At 31.1% G+C, this 16,120-nt stretch overlaps 1 protein-coding gene across 1 annotated transcript; it reads right to left on the bottom strand.

Moving 5' to 3' along the window:
• Positions 1-305: 305 nt before the first annotated feature.
• Positions 306-2,016, bottom strand: LOC139491504 (diaminopimelate decarboxylase-like). The gene has a single exon (XM_071279236.1). The coding sequence runs from the start codon at positions 1,973-1,975 to the stop codon at positions 494-496; it is 1,482 nt and encodes a 493-aa protein (XP_071135337.1). The 5' UTR covers positions 1,976-2,016; the 3' UTR covers positions 306-493.
• Between the last annotated feature and the right edge of the window lie 14,104 nt (positions 2,017-16,120).

The raw sequence follows: 16,120 nt of genomic DNA, 5'->3' as shown, positions 1-16,120 counted from the left end.
CATGACACAACATAGAAAACCAAAGAATAAACAGCACGAACCCCACCAAAAAACTAGGGGTGATCTTAGGTGCTCCGGAAGGGTAAGCTCACTTTGGTATCTTCCGCCTCTCTTCTCAAACGATTTTGTATCTTTTTACTTATGATATTTGTTTTCTATAACACTTTGGCTATATAACAAGTAATAGTTTAAACGAAAGAAATGGCAATAATTTTTTTTTTTCAAATCCAATGGACAATCTAAAGTTGATTTGCATCAAATCACATGTGTTACTTCCAAATTTATAAAAATAAAAACCATTCACGATGAATTCATGTTGTAAGCTTTAATTATAAAGTCCGTTTTATATATCTCTTAAAGGTTATTGAGAACAAATTAATAAGAAAAAAATCTTAGACCTAAAACTTTCTTAATTTAAAAAAGGTTCGTTGATTGACTTGTAAAAGCAAGAAAATGTAGTCCTAAACGGTAAAAATGAATCACGTTGAGATTTTCATATCCTGTAGGGTTTCATCAAATATTCGTATGTGTCGGCACGTCGGATTACTTTAACGGTATCGTTATCGACCATAATTTCAGCTGCTCGTGGTCTCATGTTGTAAGTCATTGACATACTGCCACAATATGCACCAGTGTCAAATACTGCCAGTAAACAGTTCACATGTGGTGTCGACAACAGTCTGTTCTTACCGAGAAAGTCGCCACTTTCACAAACTGGGCCCACAACATCATAAATCTTCTTGTCGCTATCTGTCGGTTCTGCCAATTCGATATGGTGATATGCATTATAAAGACTAGGTCGGATAACCTCGTTCATTGAACCGTTCACGACTAAAAAGCTTTTGTCACCACTTTCTTTACAGCCCAATGTACGACATAATAAAATGGCAGCATTGCCTATTAAGGAACGTCCTGGTTCAATAATTAGGTGCGCATCGTCGTCAATATATGGTTTTATTCTTTGTATCAAATCAGCTGGAGTCGGCATAATACCTCTGACTCCAAGGGTCTTTTCCAGTTTTTCAACAGTTTGGGGATTATCTTCTTTACAAATGTTTCCTATCAATTCTTCAAACTGCGATGCTGAAATTTTGTTAGATTTGAAATCCGTTAAGATGGATTGAAAATCACTATGAGACGATATTTCGTTAAACACATTCTCAAGTTTATGCTTGCGACTTTCTGCTATGTTCTTCCAAGCTAGGGTTTCTAATTCCTTCTTTCGATACGAGATGCCAAGCCCTCCTCCTATATTAATATACTTCATGGAACTAAACCCTTTTGCTTTTAAATTTCTAAATATTTTTGAAACCTTTTCAGCACTCTCTGCAATAACTGCCACATCATCTATAGTGGATCCAAGATGGCTGTGCAGGCCAACAAGCGTCAGCAATTGTTCATTTTGTAGAATGGTAACTACTTCGTCGAATGCAGTTTCGTCTACTCCAAATTTTGACCCAATCTTCCCCGTTATCACATGCTCGTGTACGTCAACCTCGATATCAGGATTCACTCTCAATAGAACTCTAGCTGGTTTATTTGCTCGTTTGCAAGCGCTAACCGTTTGTTGCAGATTGAATACACTGTCAATATTCAATAACACTCCATTTTGAATGGCTAAATCAATCTCCCAATTTTGTTTTCCATTTCCGTTAAACACCAAATCTTCTGTCGGAAATTTTAGTTCTAAAGCCGTTTTCAATTCCAAACCGCTAACTAAAGTAAGAGAACACCCATTTTCCTTGAAAATTTGAAGAATTGACGGATTGCCATTTGCTTTCATTGAAAAATTTAATGTCCATGGAAAAGATTGTTTGTTTAGTTCTTTTTTATAGTTCCTTATATTCGATAATATCTTTTGCTTACTGAATACATAAACAGGTTCAGAATCCTCATGTGATATTGGAATTATATCTTGAACGCTGACATTTTCTATATGTAACACGCCATTACGAAAACAAAACTCTTCCTCCATTTTTCATTTATGAACGTGACCGCTTAAGTGCCAGTTTGTAAACAATGCATGTGTTTATATGTGACAAAAAGTATTTATATATATTTAAACATTTAAATAAACCCGACGACCTGTATCATGTTTAGTAATTTCCGTAAAAGTGTGTTATCTAAAGCGTGATTTATCATTCTTATTTAGTGTTACATTTAATATAAGTTGTCCTAATCTTTGATTAAAATTGTTAAAAATTGTTCAAATACAAAATACCAATCGGGTTTTTTTTCACAATCAAATAACACATTTTTTACTTGTAAACAAAAATGCTTTTGTTTGGTATTGCAATGTATCCTGTCAATCGAAAATAAAAATAGTATCGAATATGTGAAATAGCAAAAAGGAGTAAATAAATAAAAAAAAAAAACCAATGAAACTCTTAACTTCAAACAAATGGCATCATATAAACGAGAAAAGGGGGAAATATTTACCAAGCATAGATAGACGAAAAACCGCTATAAGTATAATTGTCTATCTTAGTTATCTCTAGACGTAAAGCAAACAACAATCAATCAATCGATCATATTTTGGTGTGTTTTGTCCGGATTTCAGTTTCCTGTAGTTTTGTATTACTAGCACTTCGAAAAAGTTAACTATTATTTTAAATAACTGCAAGTCCCAGAATATATCGCAAGCTTGGTAGCCTTCACTATTTTTGTACAAAATGAAAATCAAGTGTAAGCGGTATTTTCAAAATTGCAATTGCAGCTCAACCCACCATTTTGTCTTAAAATTTTCCAGTACAAAGTCAGGAATATGGATGTTGTTTTCATATAGTCAGTATTTGTGTATGTTGGAGCTTGTTTTGTTTAGGTTGTTTTCCTCTAATAGTTGTTTTTTGTGACTCGAAACTCTAATTTGGCATTACATTTCATGTTGATTTTACTTCAACTTCATCAAAAACTACCTTGACCAAACACTTTAAACTAAAGCGGGATAGACAGACGGACGGACGGACGAAAGAACGAACAAACGCACGGACCGAAAAACATAATGACCATAAATGTGGCATACAAATGTATTCCTGTTTTTTTCGGTAATGTATATCAATGATCCTTTTGTCCTCTTGTAAAAATTGTATAGTAATTGAAATCATTAATCATACACATTAATACTGATTGACTGTAAATATAAATAAACATTATTGGTAAAGGCCATACTTTTTAATTTAATATTATTGTTGTATACAGAGAACGTACAACAGCTTGTTACCTAAGGAAATATCTTCACATCTTCTCAAATTAATGTCGGGCGTCACCTTTTTTTGTATATGTATATATAATTAGTTACATGGTGTGATAGTTGCCTACTACGATATATATGGGGTCAGTAAATTCCATATTGGGTGAGAGCGAACCACCGCGCTTTAAATAGTAACATTTTTTACTGTCACGAGTGAAGAAATATCGTAACACACTTGTTGCAGGGGTGGAATTTATATGTGTCAAATTATTTATAATCTGTTATCAAACAACACACTTGTTGCAGGGGTGGAATTTATATGTGTCAAATTATTTATTATCTGTTATCAAACAGACAGTCCGTTTATAATCATAATTTATAAAGAAACTAAGGTTTCATTATCTCAAGCAAAGTGACCCTGGATTTAGCTATTATTTAGGTCCTTATTGTGCATTGATTTTGGAAAACATTCTTTGGCTTTTAACAAACGGCTTTAGATTTCCTGATGAGGGAAAATCCAGAAAAGAGCTTTGTTCGCATTAAATGTATAACGTGCTGTTTTAATTTTTTGACAGATTCCAATTCCTAATAATTTGTTTTTTTATGGATTGAAAGATTAAATATAGGCGAAAGATACCAGAGGGACAATCAAACTGGCAACGACATGGCTTAAAAAGATAAAGATCAAAAGACAAACAATAGTACACAAAATACAACATCGAAAGTAAGTAAAGGCTGAGCAACATGAATCCCACCAAAAACTTTCTGTTTAGCTTTAAAATAACCTTATACTTTCCCATTTTTGAGAAAAAAAGAATTATGTTAAGTAGTAATGGATCATACTATTTTTGTTTAATTTAGCATATCAATAACTTGTTAAAACATAGTGAAAGACAAATTGATTGTGGATAGAAACAATTCAAACTTAAGGATGGATATTTGCGACTTATATATTTTTGACTTGTCAGATATTCTGAATCCTCTGGCTCTAATCTATCCATTTTGTAGTGTCAATATAAATTTTGCCTGCTTACCCTTCTTTTCTTTTCCTTATTTATAGAATACACTTAAAAGAGCATGTTTTTTTTTTTTTATAGCTGTTGAAATAACAAACTTGGCAATGTTAAATGTATGTAAAATTTAGAGCGAATAATTTCCCGCGAAACTTTCAATTGATTGTATCTCAAAGACAAGAACACGGAACATTAATTTTTTTCGGACTTGTAATTAACTTCCGTAGTTTGCTCAATATCAATTCATAACAGATGTTTTCAAAAGCTTGTTATTTTGAAACAGAATAGTGGACATCCTTAAATTAAACTGAAAAGGTTGTGGTTAAACCACCAAAGAAGAACAAAAAATGGCTATTTTTTTAGGATCGGAAATCTCAGCGTCGTTCTTAAAGGATATTATTAACTAACTATGTCACAATTTGCTTATTTTTCTAGTAATAGTTTGTGAAAGTTTTATTGTGTTTTTCGTGTTATCCCACCCTTTTTTGATTGCAGATCAGTTGATTCGAAGAAATTAAATTTCTATACAGTCAAAAGTCGAAGACAAACAATGGTCATTAGAATAAAAACTGTGTACAAACAACAGTTCACAAAACACTACGCAGACAATTATTAATTGAACTACACAAATCCCGCATAAACGTGGTATTCTGGTTATCAGTCTAATGCCATCTGTAAATTTTAGAAAATACAAATAATAACCAGCGTCCGACCTTTTTAATTTTTAGAGTGGGTAGTTTTTCTAATACAATTAAAATTTAAATCATAACCTATTTCTTTGAGTGGATCAATCTTAATATTGTATGATTAATATTTGTGTATTCAAGAGACATTCTAGGTTGAACAAAATCCCATTTATTCATTTAAGATATTCATTAATGAGAGCAAAATAAACATAAAAACTCACCAGAAATACAACATCCTAGTTGAATATTTTTTTCTAATTATTAAATTTACTTTTTCCAATATATGAGAATAAACAAACAAAAAAACTCATCAGAAATACAATATCATAATAAAAATATTAAACTTAATTTACTTACTATTAGAGTTTAATGGGAATATATCAGGTGTTTTCTGCATTGTAAAATGATAATGATTATTAAATTTTAATTGGTAGTAAAATAAGATATTATTACCTGATTATTTCTGTATTGCCTTATTTCTTGTTTTTGGTCGGAGGCTTGTTGTACATGCAGTTTTTATCGTATTAAGACCAATAACCGAGGAGTTAATTTATTTTATAACCTAATCAAAGGTAGTGCTAGTTCAATTAGACATGGACTTCCAACATTTTCTGTGTTGCATATTTGTTGCAACTGTTGTTAGTGGTAGGTGTATACAAATTATAATAGTGTGTGTTTGTGTGTGTGTGTTTTGTCTCATTCATTTTGTTTTAGACAGTGGTGATTTGAAAAAAATGGACATATTAACTTTTATTTAATTGTTTCGTTCCTACGAATCTTTAAAGAATAGTTAGGCGTAAAATAAAAATTGTATATGTTAAACATTTAAATAAATCCGAGGACCTGTATCATGTATAGTAATTTCCGTGAAAGTGTGTTATCTAAAGCGTGATTTATCATTCTTAATTAGTGTTACATTTAATATAAGTTGTCCTAATCTTTAATTAAAATTGTTAAAAATTGTTCAAATACAAAATACCAATCGGGTTTTTTTCACAAACAAATAACATATTGTTTTCTTGTAAACAAAAATGCTTTTGTTTGGTATTGCAATGTATCCTGTCAATCGAAAATAAAAATAGTATCGAATATGTGAAATAGCAAAAAGGAGTAAATAAATAAAAAAAACCAATGAAACTCTTAACTTCAAACAAATGGCATCATATAAACGAGAAAAGGGTGAAATATTTACCAAGCATAGATAGACGAAAAACCGCTATAAATATAATTGTCTATCTTAGTTATCTATAGACGTTAAGCAAACAACAATCAATCAATCGATCATATTTTGGTGTGTTTTGTCCGGATTTCAGTTTCCTGTAGTTTTGTATTACTAGCACTTCGAAAAAGTTAACTATTATTTTAAATAACTGCAGGTCCCAGAATATATCGCAAGCTTGGTAGCCTTCACTATTTTTGTACAAAATGAAAATCAAGTGTGAGCGGTATTTTCAAAATTGCAATTGCAGCTCAACCCACCATTTTGTCTTAAAAATTTCCTGTACAAAGTCAGGAATATGGATGTTGTTTTCATATAGTCAGTATTTGTGTATGTTGGCGCTTGTTTTGTTTCGGTTGTTTTCCTCTAATAGTCGTTTTTTGTGTGTGACCCGGATTTGTTTTTGCCCAACTTTTGTATAACTATTGAACAGCAGTATACTACTGTTGTTTTTATTAATATCTTATCATCAATATGGAAATGTTATTTCTTTTATATGTTCTTGCCAAGTATAGCCGATAAATATATCGCTGAATATCGTCTTTATCCGTTCAATGTTATGTACGGTAATACTTTCCTATCATAGAGAAGGTTCTTTTGAACTGTTTTAAACTTTTATTATTTGTTTCAAAATAAGACCTTATATGTTATTGTCTACATCGGATATGGTAGATGTCCATTCAGTATGACAGTGATAATAGATTACTTAGATTTTGGTGGAAATTTAGTACTGTAAATTAACTTATTTTCGCGAATACTTTATTTCGCGTTTTACCGTTTCTAGTCTACTTCGCAGCAATTTAATTTAGCGATTTTCTAAATTACTTGATCTTAAGGAAAGATCCAGGTTTACATCTTCGCAACGATTTATATTTGCATTATTTTTCTACTCGCGAAAGTCGCGAAAAAAATTTACTCGCGAAAATAAGTTGGTTTACAGTAAGTGATATAACGAGCTGGTGTTTAATTGTATAAAATGTATGAATTGGAAAACAGATGTAAAACAAAGATACATATGTGGTCTTGGTATGAATATGTATGGGATAATAGTAATCAATGGCTGTTGATAATTATCAAAGGTACCAGGCTTATAATTTGACACGCCAGACGCGCGTTTTGTCTACATAAGACTCATCATTGACGCTCATATCAAAATAGCTAATAAGTCAAACAAGTATAAATTTGAAGAGCATTGAGAATCCAAAATTCCAAAAAGTTGTGCCAAATACGGCTTAGGTAATCTATGTCTGGGATAAGAACATCCTTAGTATTTCGAATGGCTGTTGAATGTAGACAATTCATATATTCATATATTAACTTAGACTACACAGTGATTGTATAATCAGGCTAAACAGGACAAACGTTTTGTATTAGACTCTCCTGTAGATTGTACAAATATGTGGTAACAAATGAAGCTTTGTAATTTTACTTACAACCAGCATAAGAACATAGTACACAAATGATCCACTCGCACTATAATTTTCTATGTTTATGGACCTTGAAATTGGGATCGAAACTGTAATTTGGCATTACATTTCATGTTGATTTTACTTCAACTTCATCAAAAACTACCTTGACCAAACACTTTAAACTAAAACGGGATAGACAGACGGACGGACGGACGAAAGAACGAACAAACGCACAAACCGAAAAACATAATGACCATAAATGGGGCATACAAATGTATTCCTGTTTTTTTCGGTAATGTATATCAATGATCCTTTTGTCCTCTCGTAAAAATTGTATAGTAATTGAAATCATTAATCATACACATTAATACTGATTGACTGTAAATATAAATAAACATTATTGGTAAAGGCCATACTTTTTAATTTAATATTATTGTTGTATATAGAGAACGTACAACAGCTTGTTACCTAAGGAAATATCTTCACATCTTCTCAAATTAATGTCGGGCGTCACCTTTTTTTGTATATAGATATAGGAAGATGTGGTGTGAGTGCCAATGAGACAACTCTCCATACAAATAACAATTTAAAAAGTAAACCATTATAGGTTAAAGTACGGCCTTCAACACGGAGCCTTGGCTCACACCGAACAACAAGCTATAAAGGGCCCCAAAATTACTAGTGTAAAACCATTCAAACGGGAAAACCAACGGTCTAATCTATATAAACAAAACGAGAAACGAGAAATACGTATATATTACATAAACAAACGACAACTACTGTACATCAGATTCCTGACTTACGACAGGTGCAAACATTTGCAGCGGGATTAAACATTTTAATGGATCCAAACCTTCTCCCTTTTTCTGAAACAATAGCATAACATCAAAACAAAGAAAAACATACGATAAAATATCAATTGGCAGACTTAACTCAATCAAAAAACGTATGATTAAACAATGAACGAATAAATTTGATCTGCGATATCTGAATACAAATGCACAGTTAATTAAATATTAGAGACAAACATTCATGACCAAAAAGCTAACAAACAAATTCAAACACAGGACATGACTGAGAAATATTTAACCAATCAATGTTCACTTTAGGAAAAAACCGTTTTTTTTATATTCTTGAAGTTTATACAAATGTTGTAAGAATAAGTGAAAAATTGAAGATATTACAAATAATGAAAGCTGGTGTACAGACAAGATCCATATAAATAAAAAATAACAAAAAAGCATTATAAACAGTATCAACAGGTCGAATTAACAAGAAAATACGATTTGAGAGTACTCGCAGTTACTGACAGCTAGTTAAAAGCCAAAACCAATAAATAATAAAAAATCATGCATCAGAGACTAAAATCGACTAAAACACATCACAGGGATTTAGTATTTTAACGTCATTAATAGTCAAAGAAGACATGACTATATGTATATACAATTAGTTACATGGTGTGATAGTTGCCTACTACGATATGGGGTCAGTAAATTCCATATTGGGTGAGAGCGAACCACCGCGCTTTAAATAGTAACATTTTTACTGTCACGAGTGAAGAAATATCGTAACACACTTTTTGCAGGGGTTGAATTTATATGTGTCAAAATATTTATAATCTGTTATCAAACAGATAGTCCGTTTATAATCATAATTTATAAAGAAACTAAGGTTTCATTATCTCAAGCAAAGTGACCCTGGATTTGGCTATTATTTAGGTCAATATTGGGCATTGATTTTGGAAAACATTCTTTGGCTTTTAAACATTCGGCTTTAGATTTCCTGATGAGGGAAAATCCAGAAAAGAGCTTTATTCGAAATAAATGTATAACGTGCTGTTTTAATTTTTTAACAGATTCCAATTCCTAATAATTTGTTTTTTATGGATTGAAAGATTAAAGATAGGCGAAAGATACCAGAGGGACAATCAAACTGGCAACGCCATGGCTTAAAAAGATAAAGATCAAAAGACAAACAATAGTACACAAAATACAACATCGAAAAGTAAAGGCTGAGCAACATGAATCCCACCAAAAACTTTATGTTTTGCTTTAAAATAACCTTATACTTTCCCATTTTTGAGAAAAAAAGAATTATGTTAAGTAGTAATGGATCATACTATTTTTTTTTAATTTAGCATATCAATAACTTGTTAAAACATAGTGAAAGACAAATTGATTGTGGATAGAAACAATTCAAACTTAAGGATGGATATTTGCGACTTACATATTTTTGACTTGTCAGATATTCTGAATCCTCTGGCTCTAATCTATCCATTATGTAGTGTCAATATAAATTTTGCCTGCTTACCCTTCTTTTCTTTTCCTTGTTTATAGAATACATTTAAAAAGCATGTTTTTTTTAGCTGTTGAAATAACAAACTTGCCAATGTTAAATGTATGTAAAATTTAGAGCGAATAATTTCCCGCGAAACTTCCAATTGATTGTATCTCAAAGACAAGAACCCGGAACATTAATTTTTTCGAACTTGTAATTAACTTCCGTAGTTTGCTCAATATCAATTCATAACAGTTGTTTTCAAAAGCTTGTTATTTTGAAACAGAATAGTGGACATCCTTAAATTAAACTGAAAAGGTTGTGGTTAAACCACGAAAGAAGAACAAAAAATGGCTATTTTGTTAGGATCGGAAATCTCAGCGTCGTTCTTAAAGGATATTTATTAACTAACTATGTCACAATTTGCTTATTTTTCTAGTGATAGTTTTATTGTGTTTTTCGTGTTATCCCACCCTTTTTTGATTGCAGATCAGTTGATTCGAAGAAATTAAATTTCTATACAGTCAAAAGTCGAAGACAAACAATGGTCATTAGAATAAAAACTGTGTACGAACAACAGTTCACAAAACACTACGCAGACAATTATTAATTGAACTACACAAATCCCGCATAAACGTGGTATTCTGGTTATCAGTCTAATGCCATCTATAAATTTTAGAAAATACAAATATTCACCAGCGTCCGACCTTTTGAATTTTTTAGAGTGGGTAGTTTTTCTAATACAATTAAAATTTAAATCATAACCTATTTCTTTGAGTGGATCAATCTTAATATTGTATGATTAATATTTGTGTATTCAAGAGACATTCTAGGTTGAACAAAATCCAATTTATTCATTTAAGATATTCATTAATGAGAGCAAAATAAACATAAAAACTTATCAGAAATACAACATCCTAGTTTAATATTTTTTTCTAATTATTAAATTTACGTTTTCCAATATATGAGAATAAACAAACAAAAAAACTCAACAGAAATACAATATCATAATATGTCACCATGATAAAAAAAAATATTAAACTTAATTTACTTACTATTAGAGTTAATGGGAATATATCAGGTGTTTTCTGCATTGTAAAATGATAATGATTATTAAATTTTAATTGGTAGTAAAATAAGATCTTATTACCTGATTATTTCTGTATTGCCTTATTTCTTGTTTTTGGTCGGAGGCTTGTTGTACATGCAGTTTTTATCGTATTAAGACCAATAACCGAGGAGTTAATTTACTTTATAACCTAATCAAAGGTAGTGCTAGTTCAATTAGACATGGACTTCCAACATTTTCTGTGTTGCATATTTGTTGCAACTGTTGTTAGTGGTAGGTATATACAAATTATAATAGTGTGGGTTTGTGTGTGTGTGTTTTGTCTCATTCATTTTGTTTTAGACAGTGGTGATTTGAAAAAAAATGGACATATTAAATTTTATTTAATTGTTTCGTTTTTACGAATCTTTAAAGAATAGTTAGGCGTAAAATAAAAACTGTATATGTTAGATGCTTGCATAATTACCATCATATTATCCTAAACGTATTAAATATTATTATACAGCATACCAATACAAATACATTCTTCTTAAAAGGTATATCCCGGGAATTTTGGGGAAAATAATTATATGTTTATTATATGTTTTCAACATAAGTATCAATGTTGTTATAATTTTAATTCTCATTTTTGTTGCTGTTGTTGCTTCCTGTATAACTGTTCACAATAGCTTTTCAGTGTAATACTATTTGGTCTGATTCTAAATGATTTCCCTTCCGATATATTCATCGAACAATTATTTCCAAACAAAGGTTAGGAAATTAAGTAGTTTACTAATAGACATGTTACGAAAAGGTATATTCTCGACGCTGAGGTTGACAAATTACACTTTAGATTTGGGGACGGTGTCAAAACATTGATAATAGATAAATATTAAATCATGTGTGTTTGTGAATTCAAATCACATTTATGTAGAACATCATTATTTAACATCCTAATATTATTATGACAATTGCTTTTGTGATATTGTTGGCTATCATACGACATGAACGGTGTACGCGTGCAAGAGTGGGTGGGCTAGAAAAAACCGGGGGTTTGAGAGTTATACAAGTTCATTCGATTGATAATGTATACATAGTAAGCCAGTTAGATAGTAGTTTTATTGTTGTATTACAGTTCCTGAAAAAAAGTTCAATTCGCTATACTAATCCCGCACAACGCTAGCGCGCTCTACAGTCTGATTGATTTTTTTCTCTCGGATGTCTCCATAAGCTTAGCTTCCAATGACTCTGAAAGTTTTGAAGCGCCTTATATCGTGTTCGACATATACCCGCCACTGTGATATACGCATTTTTTTGTTATACATTTTCTTCTTTCTGCTCGTGGTTTAGCTCTAAGTTGATGCCTTTTTCAAATCTAGTCCTAGACACCTCCCTCTCCCTAAAAAAAACCAACTGGTACCTCCGTAGAGTAGTAATAGGTACATATTTATAAAAACGCCATAATAATTTTTTTGGCGAATTTCAACAAAACTTTCCCGGAATTTATAAAATACAAAATAGCTACATAAGGTGGTGTTAAGGTGTAAATGCAAAGTCATTATTTAATGCTTTTGAAACTCTGCAGGAATGTTCAACTGGTGAGTAGTGAGTCATATTTTACACAAATCTCTTATCGTTCTGAAAAGGCATTAAATATTTGCCACTGGACGTTATGCAACCAATAATCAATCAATCACAAACGACTTTTAAAGAAAATACAAATTGAGCTGAAACTGTTTAAATTAAGGCAAAGTTGGAAGGAAATAAAGGAAGAAAATACATGCCCTCGAAGCAATGTTACCGGGAGTATAAATTTTCTAGAATGCAACATGTTTCAAGTTGAAATTGTATAAAAATCGTGTTAAGGTGTTTTACAACAGATCCCGTTACATAAAAATTTAGATGGCAAACAACTGGATCAAAATACATACACTTCTTTGTTTGCTTTTCATAACTATATAAAAATGACCGTTACATATATATTCACGAGCAGGTATAAAGCAGATTGTAATACTAAAAAAGATTAATAGCAAGGTCTATCAATTGTGCAAGGGCTCTCCGAAATATTTCACACAAATGTACCCCGTGTCTCCGTTGCATTTACATGACCGCTTCCTCCTCCCCCTTTTTGCATTAGAGTTTCTTAAAAATATTACGGAATTTATTAATATCTATTTCTTATGGTAAAAATGTTTCTGAATATTCGTTCCATACGTCGGTCGATGATGATACGGCTGAATTGCCTCCAAAAGTATCAATGCAGTTATATACGCAGGTTCAATTTGTAATATCTTTTGTGTTTTGACACAGTCCCTACATTTAAAGTGTAATTTGTCAACCTCAGCGTCGTGAATAAACCTTTTCGTAACATGTCTACTTATTGACCCGTTCTTATTCCAGTTTTTTTTTCTACAATTATTATAATTATATTAAAAATAACGACATTTGTTTTAATCTGCGTTTTAAAATAGTTAACGATATTTGTAACATTAGAAAAGTGTCTTTCAATTTTCGAGCCCTAAAACGCGCCAAACCGAGATAAAGGCAAAATAGACATAACTGATTCTATCAAAAATCTGCTATTAACTTTAAAACCGATAAAAATTAAATCTTTAACAAAGAGAATCACCTACTCCGTATAATTGCCGAGATAATGACTAAAATTTACTTTTAAGAACCCTTAGTTTAAAAGCTTCAACATTTTAATGTTCTTATATATTAAAAGTCACCATTCATTCACAACCTTTAAGTACAGTATTCTTAGCATTTACCACAAATTTAAAGAAATACAAAAGTAATGCAAAAATACTGAACTCCTAGGTAAATTCAAAAGGGGAAGTCCATTAAAGATGACAAAATCAAACTCTATCAACCAGTATGAAGAGTGTATTCCTGACTTGGCACAGGCTTTTTTCCGAATAAATGGGTGTATAAACCCGGTTTTATAGCTAGCTTAAATCTCCCACTTATAACACAATGCTGACTGCTGTACTCAATTTTTTTTTTACATTTCTACCTATTATGCTTGTTTTGCTCACCAATTGTTGTCAATATAATGGAATGCTGCGACTGTCATACAAGTGAAAGGTTAAACAATCTATAAAACCAGGTTTAATTCACCATTTTCTACACACGGAAATCTGAGTACCAATTCAAAAATATGATATTTGTATGCATTCCTTTAGTGTGTTTGTGCTGTGGATTATTCTGTTTGATAAGGGAATTTTCGTTATGAATATTCCTTGGCAATCGGTATTTTTTTGGAGGTATATTTTACTTTTTTTGTGACAGTTGTTGATAGTAACATAAACACCTGCCCATTATATTGATAAAATTTGATGATAAAACGTGAAAGTGTTTTTAGAACCACACTAATCTGTTTTCACCAGTATAAATGAAAAACGAATCTCTTTAAAACTTATCAACTTTATAAATAGTATTTTTATAACGTAAATGAATTGGATTTTTTTTTATCCGAAAACAAAATATATGCATCTGTATCAACTATACATAGCTTTGATTCAAAAGTAAGATAACAAAATAACCCATATCTGAAAGTCCTTCATTAAATGGCAAAATCAAACACACTAAACGAATGGTTAACAACTGTCATATTCCTGACTTGGTACAGACATGAGCTTATGTAGATATGGTGCATTAATCCTGGTTTAATAGCTGACTCAACCTGTCACTATTTTACTTTGAGTGCAAAGAATTTTTATTTTTATTGCAAATAATGCTACTTTTGCGTCCGTGTACATTTACACCAAGCATTTGTCATTTTAAAATGAAAAGTAGATTTTGCAAATTGCTTTGAAACTTTGAAAGTGTATTGGTTTGAAAAATGTAACAAAAGTCACTTTATAAAAATTATTTCTTAGTAAGATTTAAAATTTGTAATTTTTAAGAGATTACTTTTTTGATTTCACGAGGATATTAAAATAAAAAATAAGTTGGTGTTTAAAATTATTTGATTTTTCAACAGTTTGAAAACACTAAAGCATTTTCATCTGCTTGATTTAGAAAAACAATCATATTTCAATCTCATTCTAAAAAGCAAATATTAGAATGGCTTACCGTAGCATTTTTCTTTTTGATTCTAAATATAGAAAAACGAAAAATGATCTAACGTGGAAAATTTTTCAATTTGACTTTTAATATTGAAAAATGAAAAATGGTCTAACGTGTTTGGTGTAAATATACACGGTCTCTTTTGTATACTGTCAGTCAAAACTGAATTAATGTATACATAATGGAAACTGTAAGACTTTTTATTTGGTTTCGGATTCATTTACAAATACCTTAAATAAAATGAAGAAGATGTATGTAAAGCACGAGACGTTTACTCTGCCAACACACAGGCCATGCCTCTTGAAAAGCATGCGATTCCCCCAGTTTTGTTTGATACCTGTATTGGTGTTTTGGACGTCCTGACTATTGTTGTCGCAACAAAAAAAACTAATTGTATTCGTATATAAACCTACTGTATGTTTTATTCCTATTTTTGCCCATGCAGGTATGGGTTTTTCTAATATCACTTTGAATGTCAGTTTATTTTGATAGAGTAAATTGCCTGTACCAAGTCAGGAATATGACAGTTGTTATCCATTCGTTTGTTGTGTTTGAGCTTTTGAATTTGCAAATCTGCCTAGTGACTTTCCGTTTAGAATTTTCGTCGGAGTTAGGTATTTTTGTTATTTTACTTTTTTCTTTTGATTAATGGCACTGAAAATCCATAATTGTTTTTTTATTCTAAGAAAACGAGTCCTTTGCCCATGAGGTGAGGAATAATTAATAAATTCGGACGACCATTTAATAATCGGAGAAGAAAGAGGGTCGATATCATTTTGAAAATAAGTATTCTGACCTGCATTGTGTAAGAAAAGTTTTGCCAAAATCTGGATGAAAATGAATTATTTGCCCAACATAGTTTTACAAAAGTAGAAAAAAAATTGCAAAAGAAGAGATATGACCTTAAAAAATAAAATTCTGGTTCTCCCCCCGTCTCGGGAAATCAAAATGGCATTACCTTATGCGACTGGGGTATTGCACTATATAATTCGTAATTATCACCTTAATAATTGTTATTGTTTATATTCTAGATGCTAGTTGGTACACAAATCACATTTCACCATTATCTGATTTTGAGCAGAAAACCACAACAGAACAACAAAATACCGAAACAAAAATCGACGACCAAGTCCCTTTTCTAAAAATTAAATCAACAAGGAAAATGAATAGTGCAAATGAATTGGAGAAAGAAAATAGAATGCTGTTG

This window comes from Mytilus edulis, chromosome 10 (assembly GCF_963676685.1).
Source record: "Mytilus edulis chromosome 10, xbMytEdul2.2, whole genome shotgun sequence".
Classification (NCBI taxonomy): domain Eukaryota; kingdom Metazoa; phylum Mollusca; class Bivalvia; order Mytilida; family Mytilidae; genus Mytilus; species Mytilus edulis.
Note: the sequence above shows the minus strand (reverse complement) of the source record. Positions and strands in the feature narration are given on the sequence as shown.